The sequence below is a fragment of the Watersipora subatra genome, chromosome 9 (assembly GCF_963576615.1).
Source record: "Watersipora subatra chromosome 9, tzWatSuba1.1, whole genome shotgun sequence".
In the NCBI taxonomy this organism is placed as follows: Eukaryota; Metazoa; Bryozoa; class Gymnolaemata; order Cheilostomatida; family Watersiporidae; genus Watersipora; species Watersipora subatra.
The window spans coordinates 8,302,701-8,324,930 of NC_088716.1; the positions used below are offsets into that span (position 1 = coordinate 8,302,701).

The window sequence follows — 22,230 nt, forward strand, 5'->3', positions numbered from 1 at the left end:
CCATTCATATAGAAAGTATAATCGCAAAATAGTTATACCTTATTAAGAACGTAAAATATTAACGTGCGCGGTCCCTGTAGTAATGTCAGCAAAGGTTGCTTCGTATTTATCACGCCAACAAGCTTCGACAGATGAAGCGACTGCAGCTGTGTATAGCAAACTAGAAGACCTATACAATAAAAAGTAAATTATCTTGTTTTGTGTCGTTTCACAACCTTCTTGAAGTCGGAGTTTGTTAGTGTTACGTGGTATAGTTTAAAATATGTTGTAAAACATGTAGTGAAGAAAGCTGTGTTTTGTTTATTATGCAATGAAATAGATTGAATGCGCATTTTTGGCGGTCTGTTAAAAGGGATTGCAGTACCGCAACAAATCAAGTAAAAACGTCTAACGCTAAATAATTTTATATGTAAATGTTTTGCAGATTCGAAACATGTAATTAAAGTTGGAAATTTTATTTTTACTTTGAAATTAAAAAATGGCAAGGTAAGCTATTCATGTTGTTTTTTCTCTAAGCACTGTTTTTATGTGGTGTGCATGTTTGTAGGTTATGGCATCAGCTTACACTAGCAACGTTGGAAGCTGTAAGATTAAGCTATTTTACAGAACAGCCTGGTCGTCTCAAGGATTTGTATGATAATTTCATTTCTGACTTTGAGCACAGAATCAATCCACTGTCTCTTATGGAAATTGCCATGTTTTGTCTTCTTGACTTTGGAGGTGAGTAAATCGATGCCTTTTTTAATTGAATAGTGAAATTATTTAGTAACTGCTAAAATCATTAATTGATGCTATGTCTTAGGCAACTCTGTGCTTTGGCAAAGCTAGACATAAAATTATTTGCTCAGCAAATAGTCTAACTATTAAAGAATACTGTGCATGGGGTAGTTTAACTATTCTAATTAGCAACAATTTTATGCCACTTTTGATGTGTTGTCTGCATTTCCAGTTAAACAGCTTACCTGTGATCAGTGCAAATATGAGCCATTGAGGGTTTTGGCTTAAAGACTGATGTTCTATCATTAGAATGCTCAAGTCGAGCTAGCTAACATCAGGGTGGGGCACGTTGCAACAAAAAATGCATTTTTGGGTATAACGCTTTCTTAAAATATTGGAATATAATGTAGGTAATCACAAATGATGCGGAAATAAGTTTTACATATGTATGCCAATTGCCAATTCCGCTGGTTGTATACTTTGGAAAATATCACAAAAGTACTAAAATTTTGCATAATTGGTGTCTCAACCTGCCCGATAAGGGGCACGCCACTTATCAGACACCAACTATCAGTGTCAATGCATTATCACGTTGACACACCGTTGTCAGTGCTCACCTAGCGAGGCGCACGGCCTCGGTAGGGGCCACGTTGAAACACACTATGGGGCACATTGAAACGTCTTTGATTTTCATAGTAAATTTTAGTTTCAGAATGGTGTTTTTTGAATTTAGTTTCAGCTAAAGAATTCAAATTTCTACCAATTATCTGAGAAAGAAAAACTTAGAGTTTGCTATGAACTTCAAAACACTGTGTACAACAATCACATCAAACAAACTTCCACAGTAAAACAAAACCTATATATATTTCTCGAAGTTTGCATGTGTTTGTGTTTCCAGCTATAGAGCTATTAAAATCTTGGAAATGATATACCGCATTCTGATAGATTTGAACTCACAGAGATTGCTACCGCAAGTTTAAAATCCAAGCGCTCTACCACTAAGCCATACAAGCGTGATGTTTTAAAACTTTTACATTTACCGTATAGCAGAATGTGCAAGCTAATTATTTTTGCAGTGCGTCCACGCGTTACGACGCCCCTGTTGAAAAATACTTTTCGTAGGGCTCAATTACTATATCTGGGGTCAAGGCCAATTATTCTCACGCAGACAATTATATTGTCTTTGTAAGAAGAGCCTCGACATTCTCTTTCCTTTCGGTAAGACAAAGTACGATATCTCAATTTTACATTTGTATCAGTATCGAGAGGTAATAGTATCGTCATATTCAAATTTTTGATGCATATCTTCTGGTGGAACAGCAACTTTTTTATACACACACTTCTATGCACGAATTATAAATTCAACATATTCAGGATTTTTATTTTGTTTTCTCGGTTTGTATTAATTGTATCATTACCGAATCATATTTTATTGTAATTATAGTAAAACAGACTTACTTTAGCTATGACTTGCTAATTATTTTACATTTACATTTAATTCCTTTTATAGTTGTTTTATTTTTTTTTCTCTGCACAAAACATTTTCATCTTGATATGAAGTTTGAAAGTTACAGTTGTTGGACAAAGTTTTAAAACCTTTGCAGTTGTTTGTATTTTCTCTCTTAATTTATTCCAACTACAGAAAACATTTCTAATGACATATAGTTTGAAAGTTAGAATGGCAAATGTTGTGTTATGTTAAATACAACTCAATTTTTTCTCCAGTTGCTTTTTTATTGCCCGGGCAACGCTGGGTAGTACAGCTAGCACTTATATCAGTACAGCTGATATGAAGATGCAACTTTTCTTTCTAAATATTACTATTTGCAGTCATGATATCAATATTGTCCATAAATTTAGGGGTTCATCGTGGGAATTAACTTTTAGCTACGTCATCAAGTTTTGTATCAAACAGCAGATTCAACGCTACTCGAGCTGTTCCCTTTATGAGAATAGAGGGGCAAGTTGCGACATGTTGCAACTTGCCTCTCTATTCTTATCATTAAAACGTGTTGCAACTTGCCCATACCCTTTGTGTTCCAACGTGCCCCACTTGACATTGAGTAACCAAAATGTTCATCCCAACTCAAGATGATGTAAAATCGTTAACTCGGTGGGTGCATTGTGAAGAGAACATGTCTATAGCTGCATCCACTGACTTTTGTTGACATGGGATGATGTACAACAAAGATATGCAATTCTCTAAATTTGGATATGAAAATAGAAGGGCAAAAATAACCAATAAATTTTACAAAATCATGGCTCACCTAATTTGCTGTTGTTTACATTTATTGCAATCAGGATATTTCATAAGATGGCTTAAAAAGCTCTTTAATTCGGGAGTTAACTATTTAAAATGATATAAACAAGCAAGCAATTTTAGTGGGTGTTTCAACAAGGCCCCGCGTTGCAAGCTGCCTCACTCTCCCCTCTATTAATATGTTCTTTACAATGTTTATAATAGCTAGCATTTTCTATTATTCATAATAGTGTTATATAGTGGAACCTCGGTTTTCGAACGACTCGCAGTTCGAACAAATCGGAGTCCGAACAAAAAATTCGAGAAATTCTTGTTTTGTAGTTTGAACAAAAATCGAAGTTCGAACGCCGGTACGACGCGTGAGTGCGTACGTGAGGAAGGAATGGATGAGAAAGAAAGGATGCCCCGACGTCCTAGATTAAACAAATGTGTAGCAAATGGGCCGAGTTACAGAATTTCGTCGAACTCCACCATCCCGATAAAGCTGCAGCCACCAGAATCATCAATGACTTTAACGACACTATCGTGAACCACTTCCGAAAAGTGCTAAAAAGAAGACAGAAGCAAGTGTCATTGGATAGATATTTTAAGAGAAAAGAATATCCTGTATCCTAAAAAATCCTATTCATAGTTCTTTTTTTTATCCTTTTTTTATTTTTACACGTTCATGTTAGCGTAATCTTTCGTATGGAATATTACGATAACGCGAACGTACGATTAGCCTGGGTTATGTTTATGTTATTTGTGTCTTTGCCATTTTGCTTAACATTTTCTGAGATATACATTGCTTTTTATGTGTTGGTCAGCATTTTAGTGTGCTCTTTCATGCATAAAATAATGTATAAAATACTAAAAAGGTAAACATTCAGGGTGTTGGAACGGATTAAAACGATTTACATTATTTGTAATGGGAAAAATGATTTCGGTGTTCAAACAAATCGCTTTTCGACCAGGGTTTTGGAACAGATTCTGGTCGAGAACCAAGGTTTTACTGTATTACGTAAATTATGGTGGAAATATAACAGTGAAAATTAGGCGAGTTTAATTCTGTTCAACCTAATCATTACCCAACTTCTGTGATCAACTATACATATAATATTTGACTAACAACATGATCATTTGAGCATATAATTGTTTCGGCATTCGAGGTGATTTTTGAAATATGTCATTGAAAATTTCTTTGTTCATCGTAAACATTCGTCAAGTCCTTTTAGAAATGGTTTGATTCTGAGCTGTTCGAATAATATAAGCAATGCTTCATATCTCCGCTTTTCAGTTTTAAAATGATATATCCCAAAAAGACTACCATGGCTGATATTAAGCGTCTGAATAGGAAGAAGGCAATGTTTTCCTAGAATTAAAACAAAGGATAGAAAATAAAAGGCATGGACAAACACCCTCAAATAAGCTCCTTCAAAATTTTTTCTGTTCTGTTTCATTATGTTCTTTTTGTGTATTTATTTAGTGTAGTCATTAAAATGCAATTAATTCAAATGTCTTAATCATTAATCTTCTTTGGCCAGAAAATAAATTAAGTAAAAAAAATGATGCCATTCTGTAATATTTTTTACTCCCACATACGTCAGTCTGGACATATGAAACAAATATTGGAGCAGATTAACTTCATATGTGGCAGTTTGGTTTTCCTGCCACATATGAGAAAATGTTTCTTAAAGTGAAAGTACTATATATTCTGCTAATACGCAGTATTAATCTGTTTTTATTGTCAATTTTATTGTAAATACAAGCTTGTTTTCCGCCGTGACTTTAAAGTTGTATATGCCTTGTCGTAGGTTAATAGTGCTACCATATTTACACCCTAGCACACGGGTCAGCAACATGCGGCTCCGGAGCCGCATGTTGCCGACCCCTGCCCTAGCTAAATAGCCATTTGTGTCTCTGATAAGAGATACGATGCTCTCTCTTCACTTTAAAGGTTGACTTGCAACAAAATTCACATTACAGTTATTTGATATGAAAAGATTCCCCATGTCTTACTCTGCTGTGTTGTAGGTGCCAAATATGTGGGAATGTGATTACAAGCTCTTAAAAGCTCTAAAACGAACAGTTAATCGCAGCCACACGAGACCGCCGTAGTTTGGATTCTCCTTCCAAAACGGCTCAAATATGACGTAGCTGCGGTTGATGGTTTCTGTTTACACTTTCATGCAACCTTATTCGTCGAAATATTTCCACTAATATACTTCACGCATTCAATAAAACCATGTCTATTGTTCTTACGCGTCTGTTTTATCGTCATTGTAATGCTGTCACTTTTAGCAGTGGCATCTAATAGCTTACCGTAAAAATTCATTTAATTTTTTAACCTTACCTCGAAGGAGTACATATTATTGTCTGATAATCATGACGAGCCTGTTGGTCATCTGCAATAATCGAAAAGGGCTGCAAACATTATTTTCGAAGTATTGGGTCACATGATCAGATTACAGTTTGACGATTAGTTCAAACTGAAATAAAACTGTAAAGTAGCGAGCATCTATACTTGATACGGGGTCTTCGGTAAAACCCGAAGTGTTTGTCTAAAGAGCATTTTATATAGCATCATATTGAGCTTTTATTGGCCTGTCAATTCACGTGAGAACATCACGTGAGAAGACAATAACCAAATTTCATGACTACGTCAGAGAAATAAAGAGATTCCAATCTACGGCGGCTTTTCGTTTTTGAGCTTTTAAGAGCTTGTGTAATCACATTTCCACCTATTTTGCACCTACAACACAACAGAGTAAGACATGGTGAATCTTTTGATACCAAATAACTGTAATGTGAATTTTGTTGCAAGTCAACCTTTAAAGTTCTTTGTGTTTTGTAAATGCTTGATATTGTGTGAGTAAAATACAAATTAGTGAAAAGTAAGCAGAAGTAAAAATTATTTGTGCACTTTAATGTTTAATATAATACTTATTATAAACAATCTATACGTATATAACTACATATATAACTTCAATTTGTTAGCCATGGGTCCAAAGGCTGATACCGACGTTAAACGAAGAAGTAAAAATTATAATCATAAGCCGATCATGACCACCAAATACACTACAGTTGCCGTAGATAACTATAGTTATTAAGGTTTGTTGCTGTATCTCCTCTGGTTCTTTATTTTTGGAGAGAAGTAAAATGTTTATTTAAACCTTCTATGTTTACTGTTGATCTTTATTTTCCCAGACAAGGACTTGTCAATCAAGTTTGTGGAAAAGATTAAGCTGAAGGTAAGTCAGACATCCCTCTAAGCTTGGGTTTGATAAGTTCGTATTGCTTGTGGAATGATTTTTACCCTTTCACTGCCATGCACAAGTTTATTGAATTCAATGATCAACTGTCGTAGACGCATTTTTGTGAAATTTATTGTGGTTGAGTAGTAACTGAATATTAATGATTCGAAACAACATAACCAGCAATCATTAGTAATTCTAAGGTGTTAAAAGTGTTGTCTAAATGATTCTCTCAGAAATTAGCTTATATTCACGAAGAAAATTATAATCTTTGATCAGGAAGTTCTAAGTCAAAAACAAACTTTTTTGGACGTTCGAACTGTTTAGTTGTAATATTGCTTCCACAAGCACCTTCCTTTGTTAACCCTTTCACTGCCGAGCATGTACAAATTTGGGTATCTGCCAAGTGCCAGCCATCTTACCGAAAATTGCCGATATTGCTTCATGATATGTAAACAGTATTTTTCCAATTTCTCTATTCAGAACAATTCCATTACATATTTTAATTTGCTAACATTTTAGCCATCATTGCTATGCAAAAATTCAACGGATCTATACTTTGTGCGATGATAAAGCTGTGTGATGCTATGATCGATGCGAAGCTAAAACGATCTTCCATGTTTCTTACTCTTACAAAATTATTACTTTCACCACTCTCAGAGACAGTGCTGCTGCTTTAACTATCTGTATAATCACGAAAATCTGAATCTGAAATGGCTATATAGCCATTTGCTCTGATGACATTATATAATGTCATCAACATTACTAATTACCTGTTTTCTGACTCGCGCGCGGTAATTAATGAACTCACACAAAAAATGTTCGTTATTAAATTAGAAATTCTCTAACAAAAGTTTGAAATTGATTCGTTACTTTAGGCTAATTTTATAGACAAATCTTCAGACAACACTGTCAATTTCATAAGTCTTAAAGACCGTGGGTTATGCTGTCAACGAATAATAAAATGAGGTAACTACACAATGGCTGGGAAAGTCGCAATAATGCGTCTACGGCAGTCGTCCCACGAAAACGCATTTATGCGTCTACGGCAGTGAAAGGGTTAAAAACAGAATAGGTTTTGTTGATGATATTATAGCCAGTTCAAAGTTAATTGAATACTCAGATAATGAAAGTGACAGCACCAACTTTAATGGTGATGAAATTAATAGTTTTGCAAGAGTAAGGAATATTGTAGAGGATCGTTGTAGCTTCTTAACGGACGTAGCTTCACATAGATTTATTTCTTTGCATAGCTTTGTATGTTAACATGTTGGCAACATAGAATATGTAACAAAAATGTTCTAGATAGGGTTTGAAATGGAAAAAAATGGCATACGTATCATTCAGTCAAATCGGCAGTTTTCAGTAAAAATGGCGGGCAGAAGGCTGAGAGGTAAATTTGTACATGGATGGCAGTTGAGGGGTTGATGTTTATAAAGAAAGTTTAAAAGGTTTCCTCTCTTGGAAGACTTAATCAACTACCATCCAAGTCGGGAATACGTGTTTATGAGAACTAGAATGTTCTGCCAATTTATGGTTTCTATTTTTAGTATTTCCTTAGTCCACATTACTTTCCTATACTTTGGTGTCAAGGGTTGTTCTCCAAGGCTTACCAAGATTTGGGCTTGTGTACCCGGAATGTGAATCTGAGCAACTTTCAGCTTATGTTGAAGCCGAAATTATTCTAGCATATATATCTTTTCATTTTGCCAATTTTTGTTGATACGAGGATTTTTTTTTCACTAGTATGCCGGCTCCCGTGCACCGTGAGAAATATCCTTGTGTAATAACTAGGTGTCCAATTATTTTTGGAGGGAAAAAGATGGTCTAGTGGCATAGATAATAGTAGGGTTGACTGGGAATTCGAATATGCTCGTGTTGTGCATTCTTTTTTTCCAAAGCTTGGTTGCCATATGTCTCGCAAGAACCGGTGGCAGGACCGCAGGCTATCGGCGGTGAAGTGGCAACCTACTTGCCAAGTACCGCTGCTAGTTGCTAGTGGTCAACTCAAGAGTTTAGCGCTTTTCAACTGTTGCAAGGAGTCACAGGCCTAACCTTCTCGAAAGGCTCTGTACAGGTAAAGGTCAGAACTTTCGAAACGACATGGCGAGTGGCCATTTTAATGCGATCATCAGCGATGCCACTTTATTTGAACATAAGCCGCCTTTCCTAGCACCGAAAAGGTTTTGTTGCATGAGATTACCGCCAGGGTCTCGCAGCCAACATGATAACCTCGCTTTATGCTCTTATTACGAACTGGCACGACTTTTATTATAGTAACGATTTTTTACCTAAAATTTAGTGTGAATATAATAGCAAAAGTTGTCATTTTTCCTCAAGTAAAGGTAGATTGTGTAATAGCAAAAATAGACTAAAGATAACCACATACCAAAGGCTAATAAATGTCAAAATTTGTAGCTATCAGAAAGCAATTATGCGCAACTTGAAAAAGTGTAGTTTAAAATGTATGACTAACAATTCTGCAAAAACGTGTATTACTCACATGAGATCGGGATACATTACAAAATAGACTAAATGATATGGTTCTTTTCTGAGTAACATGTATAAGAATTGAGGGCATTTCATAGTAGTCATTACAAAATAATTGGTTTCTATCATATTCGTTTGGCCCCTAAAAATATGACTCAGAGATGCATCGTGTCATATTGTATATCAGAATAAAAGTAGTAAGTCCAGGGAGCAGTGCAAAACAGTATTTTTAAAAAGCAAATGGAGTAAAATCAAAAGGTAAATTCTACATTGATATTATCCTGACATTTTGACTTGTAAAACTTTACAGCTAGGTTGTATAGAAAATATATTCTGCCATCTTTCGGACAAGCGATTTTGAGGCTGTAGGAATTAGACAGGAGATGATTTCTACTCACTAGTTTTTTAATAACGTATGAGAGCCAGCTGAAGCTAGTATTGTGACTTGTCCAACTTGAAACCAATTACAAAGCATTACTGACACCTACAACTAAAATACAAGGAAGCTTCTCCTCGCGAAAAGGTCTACATACGAAATTTTCAGGTCGCGATATATCTTGGTAGAAATTTTGCTTCAACTCACCAAAGATGTTTCTAAATATGAAGTTCCTTTGGCTTGTTTGTTTTGGCCTCTTTGCTCCCCATGGGTATGACATCCAATATGCTTCTCTAAAGCCTGGTTCCCATATCGATTGCGAGACTCTGGCGGTGACTTGCGCAGCAAAATATTTGCGACGTTAGGCTTGGTGGCATCTGTTCACATATAACGCTGCATCGCTAAACATAATCGCGTAATCAAATAAAATGTACGCTCGCCATGCCGTCTCTAAAATGGTGACCTTCGCCTGTACATTGCGTTTCGGGAAGGTTTTGCCTGCGGCCTTATGCGAAATTTGAACAGCGCTAAAGTATTGCGTTGGTTCCCATTTCACCGCTAATAGCTTGTGGTGCTGTCGCCGGTGCTTTGCGACGTATATGGGAACCAGGCTTTAGTTTAACCTGATAGCTAAATTCAGTTAACAAGTGTTTTGTTTTCCTTTGTTGTATAATTTGGAGTTACATGTATGTATCACATACAGAGTAGGACACTTTTTACTTCTAGCAATTTAAGTTTTATGTTTTGTGTATGATGATATATTTTTCATTTTGTCGGAATTTAAATCAATCTTTCTATTTACATTCATCAAAAGTTATATTCTGAGCAAAACCTAGACAGCAATAAAATACCTGCCAGCCTCTTCTAACCGCCATTCTTCAACTCCCTACGGCCTTTACTCAGGCTTTATTTCTAAGGTTGGGTTTGGTTGCTGAGACTTCAATAGGCTTGGTTCTACCTGGTATTGATTTGATTTGCAACTCATTTAGATAAAAGGCCAAAAGGAGGCAAGCGTACTGGCAGAAACGGCTCTCGGAAATATCTACATAAGGAGTCGTGAGCTCCCTGAGGTTAAGGTAAGTTATATAAAGCACTATTTTCCTTCTTTCTATAAGAATTGTCAGTTATTTCTTCAGAAAAACAGCTGAAAATGGTTTTAATGCAAATAAGACAATTGTAAAATATGCTCATCAACGTGACCCACTGTTCGTTACATTCAATAATTTTTTTTACAGAGTTGAAATGTTAAAAAGCCCTATCTCCATTCTCCGTTTATTTTTTGATAATTTAACAAGAGAAGTTTGGACACGTATGCATCCGTTTCTTTTAAGGTATACTTGCAACAAAATTGACATTACAGTTATTTGGTACCAAAAGATTCACCATGTCTTACTCTGATGTATGTAGGTGCAAAATACAGTCAAACATGGATAACTCGCCCTCGGATAGCTCGAACACATGGTTAACTCGAACGGTTTCTTCGGCCCGTTCTCTCGTAATGATAAATTGCTTTAGATAACTCGACCTCAACTCTGTTAACTCGAACAGTTTTTTGCCCAACGGCTACCGAGACGGTTGCTATCGCTTTAGAAAATCACTTTATTCCAAGCCATAGAGGTAAACCTCAACTTTTCGTAATTCATTGGCCTCGTTATTACTACCATCGGCAAAATATTTTTGTCAACGACTTTTCTAAAGGTTTGGTGAAATTGGATTTGTACCAAACATCCGCTTAGCAATGGCCCTTCGGAAGCAAGGAAAAGTGAGCTAACCTTCGCATAAACTTCAAGAAAAATCGGCAAAATTGATCTTGGTTAAAACGCTCAAAAGAAAAAGATGTATTTTCTTCTGAGCATTTCAACAACGATTGAGTTTTGCCAATTTTAATCTAAAATAACGTCCTAGCAATAACATCACCTCAAACAAGAAACCAATCTCAAGTGATAGAATAATCTCTATACTTTTTGATAAAAAAAGTTTTAAACTTTACATTAGAAGCATTTAATTTGAAACAAGCCATTTATGCTTTTGATTTATATTATAGTTTGTATATGTGCATGAATCTATTAATAAATAAATAAGTACATGGACTTGTGACAGTGCTCTGATAACTTGAACGCTCTGATAACTGGAACACTTTCGCTCGGTCCCGTGAAGTTTGAGTTATCCATGTTTGACTGTATGTGGAAATGTGATTACAAGCTCGTAAAAGCTCAAAAACGAACAATTAATCGCAGCCATCACGGAAAAGCCGTAATTTGGAATCTCTTTATTTCGATGACGTTCTCAAACATTTTGGTTATTGTTTTGACACGTGACATTATCACATGAAATAAAAGGCTCAATTTAAAACGTCTCGTAGCACTAGTTTATGACAAACATTTCGGGGTTTTACCGGAAAGCCTGTATCAAATATAGATGCTCGCTACTTCACAGTTTAGTTTGGGCTTGCTCTAATCGTCCAGCCGTAATCTGATCATGTGACCCATGCTTCCTGCCAAACAGCGCGAATAATTTTTGCAGCATTTTTTGACTATCACATGTGACCAACAGGCTCTTCATGTTTATTAGATGATCTAAAGTTAGACAACTAAACGAATTTTTATGGTAGGTTTTGAGATATCAGTGCTAAAAGTAACAGCATTACAATGATGATGAAATAGATGCGTAAGGACAATAGGCATGGTTTTATTGAATGCGTGAAGTATATTTGTGAAAATATTTCGATGAATGAGGTTGCATGAAAGTGTAAACAGAAGCCATCTTGTTCAGCTACGTCCCATTTGAGCCGTTTTGGAAAGGAATTCCGATGACGGCGTTTTTGTGATGGCTGCGATGAACTGTTCGTTTTTGAGCTTTTAAGAGCTTGTAATCACTTTTCCACATATTTTGCTCCTACAGCACAGCAGAGTAAGAGATGGTGAATCTTTTGATACCAAATAACTGAATGTGAATTTTGTTGCAAGTCAACCTTTAACGTTTTGTATATTGACTTCCTGTGAACTGCACACTTGTTTTTGTCTGTTATCAATAGTCTGGCGCAGCTTACTGAATAATGTTTGTAAACTCTTCATACTTGTTTGGTCTCTCATGTGCATAGTAAACCTCATTTTGAATGAGGTGGATGTGAAGCCCTCAGGTGGATGTTTAAGAGTTTGGTTCTTAGGAACCAGATGGAGTTATGAAACCAAATTTTTTTTTATTCCGCGGAAGGCACAGAGCATATGTGTGTGCCGTTGAGATGAAATCTACTCAAAAATATAGAACGTATAGGGTTTACACGCACTAACAGACACTAACACAGTGACAGTGTGTGATTCGTTAATGTAGATTAGTGGTTGTCCATATAATTTGAGAGTTTTTTAGAGTTTATTTTTAATTTGGAAACTCAAATTATGGTGATGTCATTCAGTAGCGTGAATTTGAAGAAAAAGAGATGACAGTTTTGTTGATACATTGTGTCATGCAGTCCTAATCTTAGTAGTCCAAGCGCAATAAGGCATTTCTGGTTTCTCTACATCCTGAATTGTATTCTGTAGAAAATAATTGAGGCTACTCAGTCTTGTCTAGATGAGTTGGATGGCATAACGACAGTTCACAGCAGGTTCTATGAGCTTTCTAGTGATTATTACAAACTAGAGGGTAACCATGCATGCTACTACCGTGAGACCTTGCGATACCTCGGCTGTATTGACCTCTCTGAGCTGCCTAAAGAGAGACAATATGAGAGAGCCTACAGTCTCAGTCTTGCAGCTCTGTTAGGTAAGAAAGTGCTCAAGTGAGTTGATAGGAATACAACTTTAGTCATTTTGCCTTTTTCTCTCATTATTTGTCTTTAGTTAATTAGCAAAATTTTACCACAAGTATTATAAAGAGTGTTCAATTTTATATTGGTCTAATTTAAATTAACAAGAATTTTGTACTGCTAGTTCAGCATACGTTGTTAGTTGATGCATTATTTTTGCTGAGGCTAAACCAGTTGCTATGTGCTTCAAAAGCTTTTGTTTAATATTTTTGACAGCTTCGGCTCTAAAAATCACGTAAACTTCATATCCTATTGAGCACTATTGGCAGTACGGCAAATAATAGCCTGGCATGGTTGTTTCAAAACAGTGACTGTCACAATGACAAACTAGTCATTTTAAGAAAACAGCCTATTTACAGTTAATGCGAGTTTCTAGAAGCTCATGCTGTGGATTTTAATCGACCCCATGCAGATAATTATTAGCAAATTCATCTTTACTTTTTTGCTTGTCATAAGGTGTCTATGTGTCTATTACTACAGGCTTCCTTGTGGCTTTTAATGCCGGCTTCCTTGATTTAGTGGTTTTTGTTTATCTTCTATGATCTTTGCATTAATTAACTCTTTTGTTAACAAATTAATTTCTTTATTGGATCATAATTACATGTTCGGTGAAGCCTACTATTTAATGAAGGCGTGTATAAATTGTCATAACTTTTGAACTAACAGTTTATAAAAGAAATATTTCGATACCAAGTTAATCAGCATGAGTTTTTATATAAGCTGTAACGATCTTGCAGATTGCGCTCGGACACTTTTTTGACCATTTGTTCTACAACCGTGAGCGTATTTTAGTCGGACAGTTTATCAATATTATTACAGCTTGCAGCATTATTATTAAATGCAAAAAGAAATAACAATAATCACTCTCATCCTAAAGTTTATTGAACCACATTTAGTAAAAGCACCGCAGCTGCAATATGTCTGACGCAGCAGTCATCGATGAAAAAGTTTTTGATAAAAATAGAGTTTTTGGAAAGCGAAACTACACTCAGGATGAGTTGTAAACATGTTTCCTATTGCCTCAACGCATGCAAATATTTGTTTGATTTCGTTTAAAGGCAGATAGGATAGGTGAAATAATTAGCTTCTCACTAATCAGATACGCTTTGCACAGAACCCACAAAAGTCGCACCACGCATGTACGCTTTTTGTCATACGCAAACATTACGCTGACTAGTTTTATACCGCTCGTGGTAGCAAAAGAGGTAGGAACCCATGCTATAGTGAGGGATAGTTGTCTCCGCCCTCGGTTACATCTAAGAAATATTTCAAAACTTGCGGTTTAGGAAAAAAACTGTTGGGAACAAGATGTGTAATCTGTGCTGTTTTTGTACAAGGTGAGGGCATTTACAACTTTGGGGAGTTGCTTGCCCATCCCATCCTTGAGGCTATTAAGAATACAGACAAGCAGTGGATAGTGGATCTCATGTATGCTTTTAATTCTGGAGACATTAGCAAGTTTGAGAGCAGTCAGGACTTGCTCAGCAAGCAGGTGAGAGGAAGTAATAGTGGTGTCATGTTTCCTGCTAGCTGTTATTTTTAGATTTTAGAACAAATGTTGATATTGACCAATCAAAAAAATTTTGATTTATTGTCAATGCATCCAAGTTTGGTTTTCTTATGAATACTTTTTCAACATTTATTCTGTTACGACAACCTATTTAAAATACTTCAGCATGTTTGGTTTCATTTGATTACGAACAATGACCATTTTCACTTTAAAACATGTCAGGCGGTGGTAACATGCTTGACTGAAATTTTACAGTATAAGATCGTGCCGGGATGTCCTTAGGTCAATTTTATTACAAGCAACCATAGCAATTTCTTCCACTTGTTGGTTGCCAATAAATACTTTAGTTACAAGAAATCTTGAACAGCTGTAAACACTCTAAATGCTAGAGGAAACTGTTCAAGATGTGTAATAGTTGGCTCAGTAAAGTTGGCTCAGCGTTTTAATTGGAAGTAGCAGTTTTATGGAGTTTCATTATGTTCAACTCTTTTGCCTACAAATTAACCTCTTGATCGGGACCTAGTTACATATTCCGTAAAACTTAATCTGTGACATGGCTGCTTATAAATCGTCATAACTTTTAAACCACTCTGTCTATCAAAATTGTTTCGATGCAAATTAATCAGCATAAAATCTTACATCTCCTGATCCCATACAAAATCTCACAAATGGGTTGCAGATTGAACTTGGAAACTTTTTTGGCCATTTTAGCAACGACTGTGATCATATCCAAGTCAGACGATTTATCAATATTTTAACAGCTTATGTCATTATTATTACTGATAAAAATAAAATAATCACTCTTAGTAGTAATATTGTTCAATAGAAAACATGCTAAGGTCATAGATCTTAAACTTAATGAACCCTCGATAGGGGTGATGCGTCTGACACGACTAGTCATTGTTTAGAAAAAATCTTGATAAAAGTAAAGTTTGTGTCAAGAGAACTATGCTTAGGATGGCTTGTAAACATATTTTCTTTTCAGCTCACTGCATGCAGATAATTGTTTCCTTACGTTTAATTACAAATACGATAGGTTTATTAATAAACTACTTACTACTGAGAAACATTTTGTATGAAGCCTGCTAAAGCTCACACCATGCGGCTTCTGACAATATGCAAACAGCTTTTGACAATACGCAAACGATTTGTCAAACTGTTCTAGGTGGGCTGGTGGTAACTTGAAAGATTTAATTAAGTGGTACCTATTATTGTCAGCTTTTATCACAGGTTTAATATGAACAGACAACTCTGAATATTTTTGGCCTGCAAATAACAGGTCAGAGTTCAATTCCCAAAAAGGTCACTAGGCAGGAAGGATTCCATGCCTTGATTAGCTATGTCAAATCTCTCTGTCCAATCAACAATGCATGTAGTCCACTTTCTGACATGCGACTGCCTAACTGCCCAAGGAAGAAATTTATGAAAAGGTCTAAGATTTGATTAATTCTTTGCAACTACTAACAATATAAAAGCATGTCACTCTATCAAAACAATATATTGTTGCCGCGTTTCCTTCAAATTAACTTTTCATTTCGTAACCTCAAAACGAATGAGAATATATTGCTTTCATTTGTGTCCTGTTATAATCAAAATAGTTACCTGAAAATAATGTTGATGATGCATATCGGTGGCGTTATTTACCAAAGTGAATGCTGACATTAAAGACCGAATGACCAATTTTTTGTTGGTTTCGACCAAAATCTCGAAATGAATGAAAAGCACGAAATTATTCGGGCAAAATTGTCAGAGGTGTGCATGCACACCGAAATTGTCGACAAAACGCTTCTAACTGGTTGAACAAATGGGTCACTATCTCGGAAACCATGGTTTAGTCGCAAATCACGAAGTGGAGTTATTCTACTTTGAAGCTGCACTAACTGAATTTATAGTATTGATAACGCTTTTTGCAACACGTGCTTCCCGGACCGATCGAAGAGTGATATTTTTGAATCTGAAGTCAGTTAAGCCAATAGAAGTCTCCAACCTTCGGGAAAAGAAACCTCAAAACCGTTGCTACGCTAAACAGGAAGTACCGAAAAATGGCGCCCGATAAAAGTAATTGTTTCTTTTTTGCCGATTAAAAAAAACTCTCACATTTTGGGTACTTTTAAAGAGTACTTGGTATTCCAACTGATGCCAGGAGCAATGAAAGTTAAGGGAATGTCGATAATTTTTTCCTAACGATTCTCATAAGATTTAATGATAAGATTTAATTATAAGAATAATTATTCAATTTTACAAGATCAAAGTATATAGTGTCCGATGGTGTGCAATATTTTACTGTTGTTATTTTTCTAAAGATTTTGTTGGTGATATTTTGGCTGTGTCCTAAATCGCGATACTGCCAAGCCATTTTTAATATCTGCAAAATTAGGAATAAGTAACACATTTTCTAATAAATATACAGCGATTTCTATGACAGCCAGCTAAAATCTGTTTAGATTTTTAAATTCAGCGTAATATTTTGTATACAAATACAGAAATCTCGATAGATATCACAATTTCTTGATATTGGTTGCTATGACGTTTGGAAATGTAAACAACATTCTGCATTGGTTTTCGTTTCTCAAACTTTAACACCAGTTTTCTCAAAACTCTGTTTTGCACTAATGGTGAATGTGCATTCAGTGTATTGACCATAAAATTTGGTGTAATTAAGCTAGATTCCATAAAAAAATTTTGCAAAATAACTGAGAATTTCTCGTTTTGCTAGTTTAGATTTACCTCCAAATCTTACGCACCCGGAATAACCATGGTTTCTGAGATCATGATCCAAATCGTTAGGGAACGTGATTTGGGGAGATTTTGCTATTGGTATACTCCAAGACGCGTATTACAGCACACAATAAAAGTGCCAGCGCAATTCAACATAGTACATACGATGCAACTGCGTAGATTGTTGGTTTTTTATCGTTTGGACATAATGGCTACGAGTCGTTTCTTTTTTAATATTAATATTTTTAGCAGCAAAGTTTCGTTGTAGAAAGAATTGCTATCTCTAGCGCAATCAAATCAGTTGCATCGTATTTTCTATGACGAATTGTGTTAGTATTTATCTTGCCTGTCGCGTTATGTGCCTTGAACTATATACCGTATAACCTCTAATTGCTAATTGAAAGCCATGGCGCTCTATTTTTCAACCTTTCCTCTAGAGTGGCGGTCAATTAGAGGCAGCGTTAAAATAAAGGCTGGCGGTATATTTTTCAAATGGCGCGTCAGAATTTTCGGAAAATAAATTTAGCTCTATTACCGTCGAAGCGAATGGCGCCTATATTTGCTCTCTTTGCCTATTGGAGCAATATTGAACCCTCTGAATGCAATAAATATGCTAACTTACCTCCAACTTGTCAAAGATATCTTAATAAATGTGCATCAAAAAACATAATATAATCGAGAAATATCTCTACTAGTAGATATCTATTGCTTGGGATGATATTATAGCCTCTGTCTTTCTTGCAATTTGTTGGCATTTTTGATTTTTATTTCATTCTGAGTTTGAAGACATTTTTTTATATCTACCCTACAGGATGAAAATATTCGATGGATTTAATAATTCGCGATTTCGCGAACAGACGATTTCGTGAATTCTAAACTTTCGCGAATAATTAGTTCTATTTTTAAACGCAAGAAAGAATAACTACTGCATTAAATTAAAAACTAGTCGCTAGGCAGAAGTAGTAAACGTAGCCGAGTTCTAAATTTTTTTTTTAAATCATCATTGGAGCTTTGAGTTAACCCCATTGCCAATGCATCACACTTTACAAAATTATTCAAGGTTGTCACAACTTATTCGGAATTCGGCACGGCATCATCATCAAAAAAAATCTCCTTCAGTTCTTGACGTTGAAAAATCTCATAACTTACCACAAGTTGTTGGTTCACCAAAGGGGCCTCTAAATCGATGAACATTCATAAAACCTCTGCATGAAACCAAAAATTTATAGCTTAGCATGAATTATGCTTAGCTTATGAATTAGCTTATGTATAAGTATATTATAATTAGTTACAAACTTGTGTGTACAAATACAATATTTTAAATACAAATATAATTTTACAAACAATAAATGGAGTAAATAAAAACGGTTATGCCCATATGGCGATTGTCTAACAATAAAATTAAACTGATACTCTTGATAAGTAAATACTAGCATGTAAGCTTTCTGACTAGTTATTTTGGTAATAGCAGCTTTATATCGCTGTCACTGTTATGGGTAGATGTTAAAGGCGATTCTTTCGCTACTATATGGCTGGTAAGGCAGTTATCATCAGAACTCTCCTCGTGGCTTACTATTCCAACGTTCTGCCGGTTGGCCAAAATTTGTGATCGTAAAGGCGTTCTTGTTCCTTTTTTAAAGCAGATATATTCTCCTCGTTAGCAGCTGCGGTCACTTCTACCTCAACTTCAATACCTCCCTGAATTATTTGTGATCTTCTAGGAATGACATCCACTACCCTTGCAGTCATTGTGCCTCCGGATATGATGAAAAAGCTGCTTACTGTACTTATTTCACGGGGTAGATGACCAACCATTGCGCAGTCTGCATTTATTAGCTTTACTGCAAATGGTTCGTGCAGATTACTGGGCTCCTCTCTCACACTAAAACGAATAATGAAGCGGTAGGGAACGAAAATAAATAATGCGTTTTACCAAAGAACCAAAGTAAAATTCAATTATTAATTTAGTAAATGGTTTTAAAAAACTCATTACTCACCACAAGTGTTTGGTTCATCAAAGGCCTCCAAAGCCATGAATATTCGTAAAAACCTCTGGACGCAGCAAAAAATTTATAGCATGGTATGATCGACTCGTAGTTGTCAGCTAAATAGAAACCTAAACAAGCGGTGTACGCATGCGAAGGGTTAACTCTATTGCTAGCTGCAATAGAGTTAACTCATAATAGTTGGAGTTAACTCCTGATATGTTTGCCATAGTTTGCAGCCAAAACTAGCTTTTTATGAGCAAGAGAATGTGAGTTATGGGCATCGGTTCATTGTGAGCCGTGTTGAGATAGCCGCAAGGATACTATTAACATGCTATAAATCTGCATATTTATAAGTTATACAATAATAATCTATCAAATGATACAAATATATATTCATGAACAAGTGACATACGCGAACCATACTTATATTGCATGCAGAAACAAAAATTAACATTTTCAAAACAAAACTATTTACATCGTTTGCTCGGATAGCTATGTTCCGATTGTTGCTTTCAATGAAAAGAACATCTTCTAGTTGTGCAATACCTTCCACAATATCTTCTGGCCTCAACTCTTCTGCACTGCTGAACTACTCAATATTAGCCTCCAAACGTTTTTTGACAAGGCGCAACTTTCGCGTGCTGCATGTAGCACTAATGCAACACGTAAAAGTTTGCTCGCTAAACGTAACCTTTGGTCCAGACTTGCAAACTGGTTTTATATGCATTCCCTTTAAAGTATTAGGACCGCGTTAAACAAGAAACTACTATTAGCCTGAGACAGTAATTATTTCTATAGCGTTGCTTTGAAAGTTCATTTACTATCGTAAATTGAAGTCGTTTCTGTTTATATATGTGGGCTACTTCGAAATAAAAAGACCGCGTTAAACAGAGAACTACTACTAGCCAGAGATCATTATTGATTATTTCTATGGTGTTGTTTTAAAAGTTTTAACAGAAAAAATGAAAAGCTTTGGAAATTGGACAACGAGAGAATTAATTGTTATTCATATGATTTATTATTACGATTTTGTGGACACTTCTTCTAATCAGTTGATATTATGGGCTTGTAAAGATCAAATAATGTCAAAGTGGCGGTCAAATGGAGGTGACGTTCAATTAGAAAGTTGCTGTCTATTTTTCAACCCTTCCCTCATGGTGGTGATCAATTGGAGGTGGCGTTGTTTTAGAGGTTTTCCGGTAAATCGTGAAAGTTGCTAAAATCGTGCTCGCTTATAATTTGTTTATCTAATTAAAAGTGTTTCATTGACGATTTCGGTGTGCATGTACAGCTCTGACAATTCCGTGAATTTCGGTAGTATGATTCCATGTTTTTCATCCATTTCGTGATTCTTTACTCGTAACAACATGTTCTAAGCTAGTTTACACACTTTTCTCGAATAATTCAAGTTGTGCTTACCTGTACTACATGATCTTCATGATTTATTTCATTGTAAAGTTTGTCTGTTGGTAATTCCACTCGTTGAGTTCTTCCTTATTAATAATAAATGTCAGCGTTCAATCATTCAGTTGCTAGAGGTGCGGAGTAGTTACATCCAGCACAACTTTTAAGGTCACATACGGCAGTTGTTTAGTTGTAGTTGAGTTGATGAGCTAAAACACCTTAACTTTTGCTAATCATTGTGTGAATCTAAGATGTCCCATCATGTCAAATAATTGTTCTGAAACTTCAAAAAATGAAGACCGTGATGTGATCATAAACAATAAAACACTCATTATTTTTACAAAAGCATATTTTTTGGTAAATGTTTAGTGTTATCAAGTGTCTCAAAGCGTTGGTAGATGCTTCAAGCTAAACATGTTTTTGACATTTCAGCCGGACCTAGCAAAGGCCAACCAAAAGCTCAAGATGAAGATTTGTCTGCTTTGCCTTATGGAGATGACATTCAACCGACCTTCAAACAATCGTCGTATCACATTTGAGGAGATTGCAAAAGAGACGAGACTGGAGACTAATGAAGTAAGAGTTTTCGCGTTACAGTTTTATAGAGAGGAGAGGCATATTTTGTGTGTGGTAATTGGAACCGTCTCAATCTCAGTTAGTGCTTTGGCCATATCAGCCTGGAATGACTTTTTGTTCATATCTGGCTACAGCTCGTGAACAAACGGCGAAGATAACGTCTGTCTCTATTAGGCTTGATAATTGCCAAACTATTCTCGAACAAGTAGTTAAACAAATGTTAAGGTTTATACAGTGTGTTCTCGGATTACGATAACCCTCTTATAAATTTGGTTTATTTGCACTGTGATGTAAAACATGCTGATTTTTGCCCTTTTCAAACGAAATATTTTTCGGCTTTGAAATCGACAAAAAATTTTCTCAAGATTCGTTTGTTCTCAAAGTTTGGCAGTTGGTGTGAGGATGACGTGGGAATAATAAATATGCCGATATGCCATTCGCCGAAATCTCTCTAACAACAAATAAAAGAGAAGCGATGCTCAGCATTATTTGTTATTGTGAAAAAAAAAACAGAAACAAATAGGAGATAAAATTTTAGCCATGAAAAAGTTGAAAGTTCAGTAAACTAGTTGAAAATGCTTACTAAAACTCAGCCTAAAGTGTGTGTTTAGTAAGCTAAATTTATTTAAATTAAATTCAACGTTTATGTTATACATCTCCCTCGAAAGTAAGAACTTCCTACGGTACGTACTGCAAAAATTACTTTGTAGCGTTACATTTTCGTGCAGATCATAACCACTGAATACACTAAAGTTACTGGTGGTAACTGTAGTTACTAAGGCTAACATATTATTTTGATATTAATGGTAAATATGTACAGTACCTATTTAAAATTTTGGTAGTTTTTACCAGGGGGTGTGTGCATTAAATGATTACTATGGGTTTCTATTCGCCTTCATGCGACATTTTCGCCCTATGGCGGCAACACTGGAACGAATTGAAATCCTATGAAGAGGGTCCACTGTACTGAATAGTTTATGGTTATGTATCTGATGAAACCCGCAGCACTTTTGAACCCCCCAAGCTTGCTTAGCTAACCCATTGAATTGTTTTTCCTTCATCAGAGTACAAAATTCTTGCTCTTCGCTTGGGTTCTCGGTCAAAAAAGCAGTCATACCAAAATTATAAATTTGGTCATAATAAATTTTACTGG

At 35.6% G+C, this 22,230-nt stretch overlaps 1 protein-coding gene across 1 annotated transcript in view; it reads left to right on the forward strand.

Annotated features, from left to right (window-relative positions):
* LOC137403641 (26S proteasome non-ATPase regulatory subunit 13-like) overlaps nt 1-22,230 on the forward strand; it is a 23,200-nt gene continuing 970 nt past the window's right edge. The window contains exons 1-7 of the mRNA XM_068089620.1: nt 1-183; nt 548-720; nt 6,164-6,207; nt 10,066-10,152; nt 12,616-12,838; nt 14,219-14,373; nt 20,934-21,077. Of these exons, the coding sequence (XP_067945721.1) occupies nt 83-183; nt 548-720; nt 6,164-6,207; nt 10,066-10,152; nt 12,616-12,838; nt 14,219-14,373; nt 20,934-21,077 (927 nt within the window). The 5' untranslated portion in view covers nt 1-82. The remainder of the gene's footprint in view (nt 184-547; nt 721-6,163; nt 6,208-10,065; nt 10,153-12,615; nt 12,839-14,218; nt 14,374-20,933; nt 21,078-22,230) is intronic.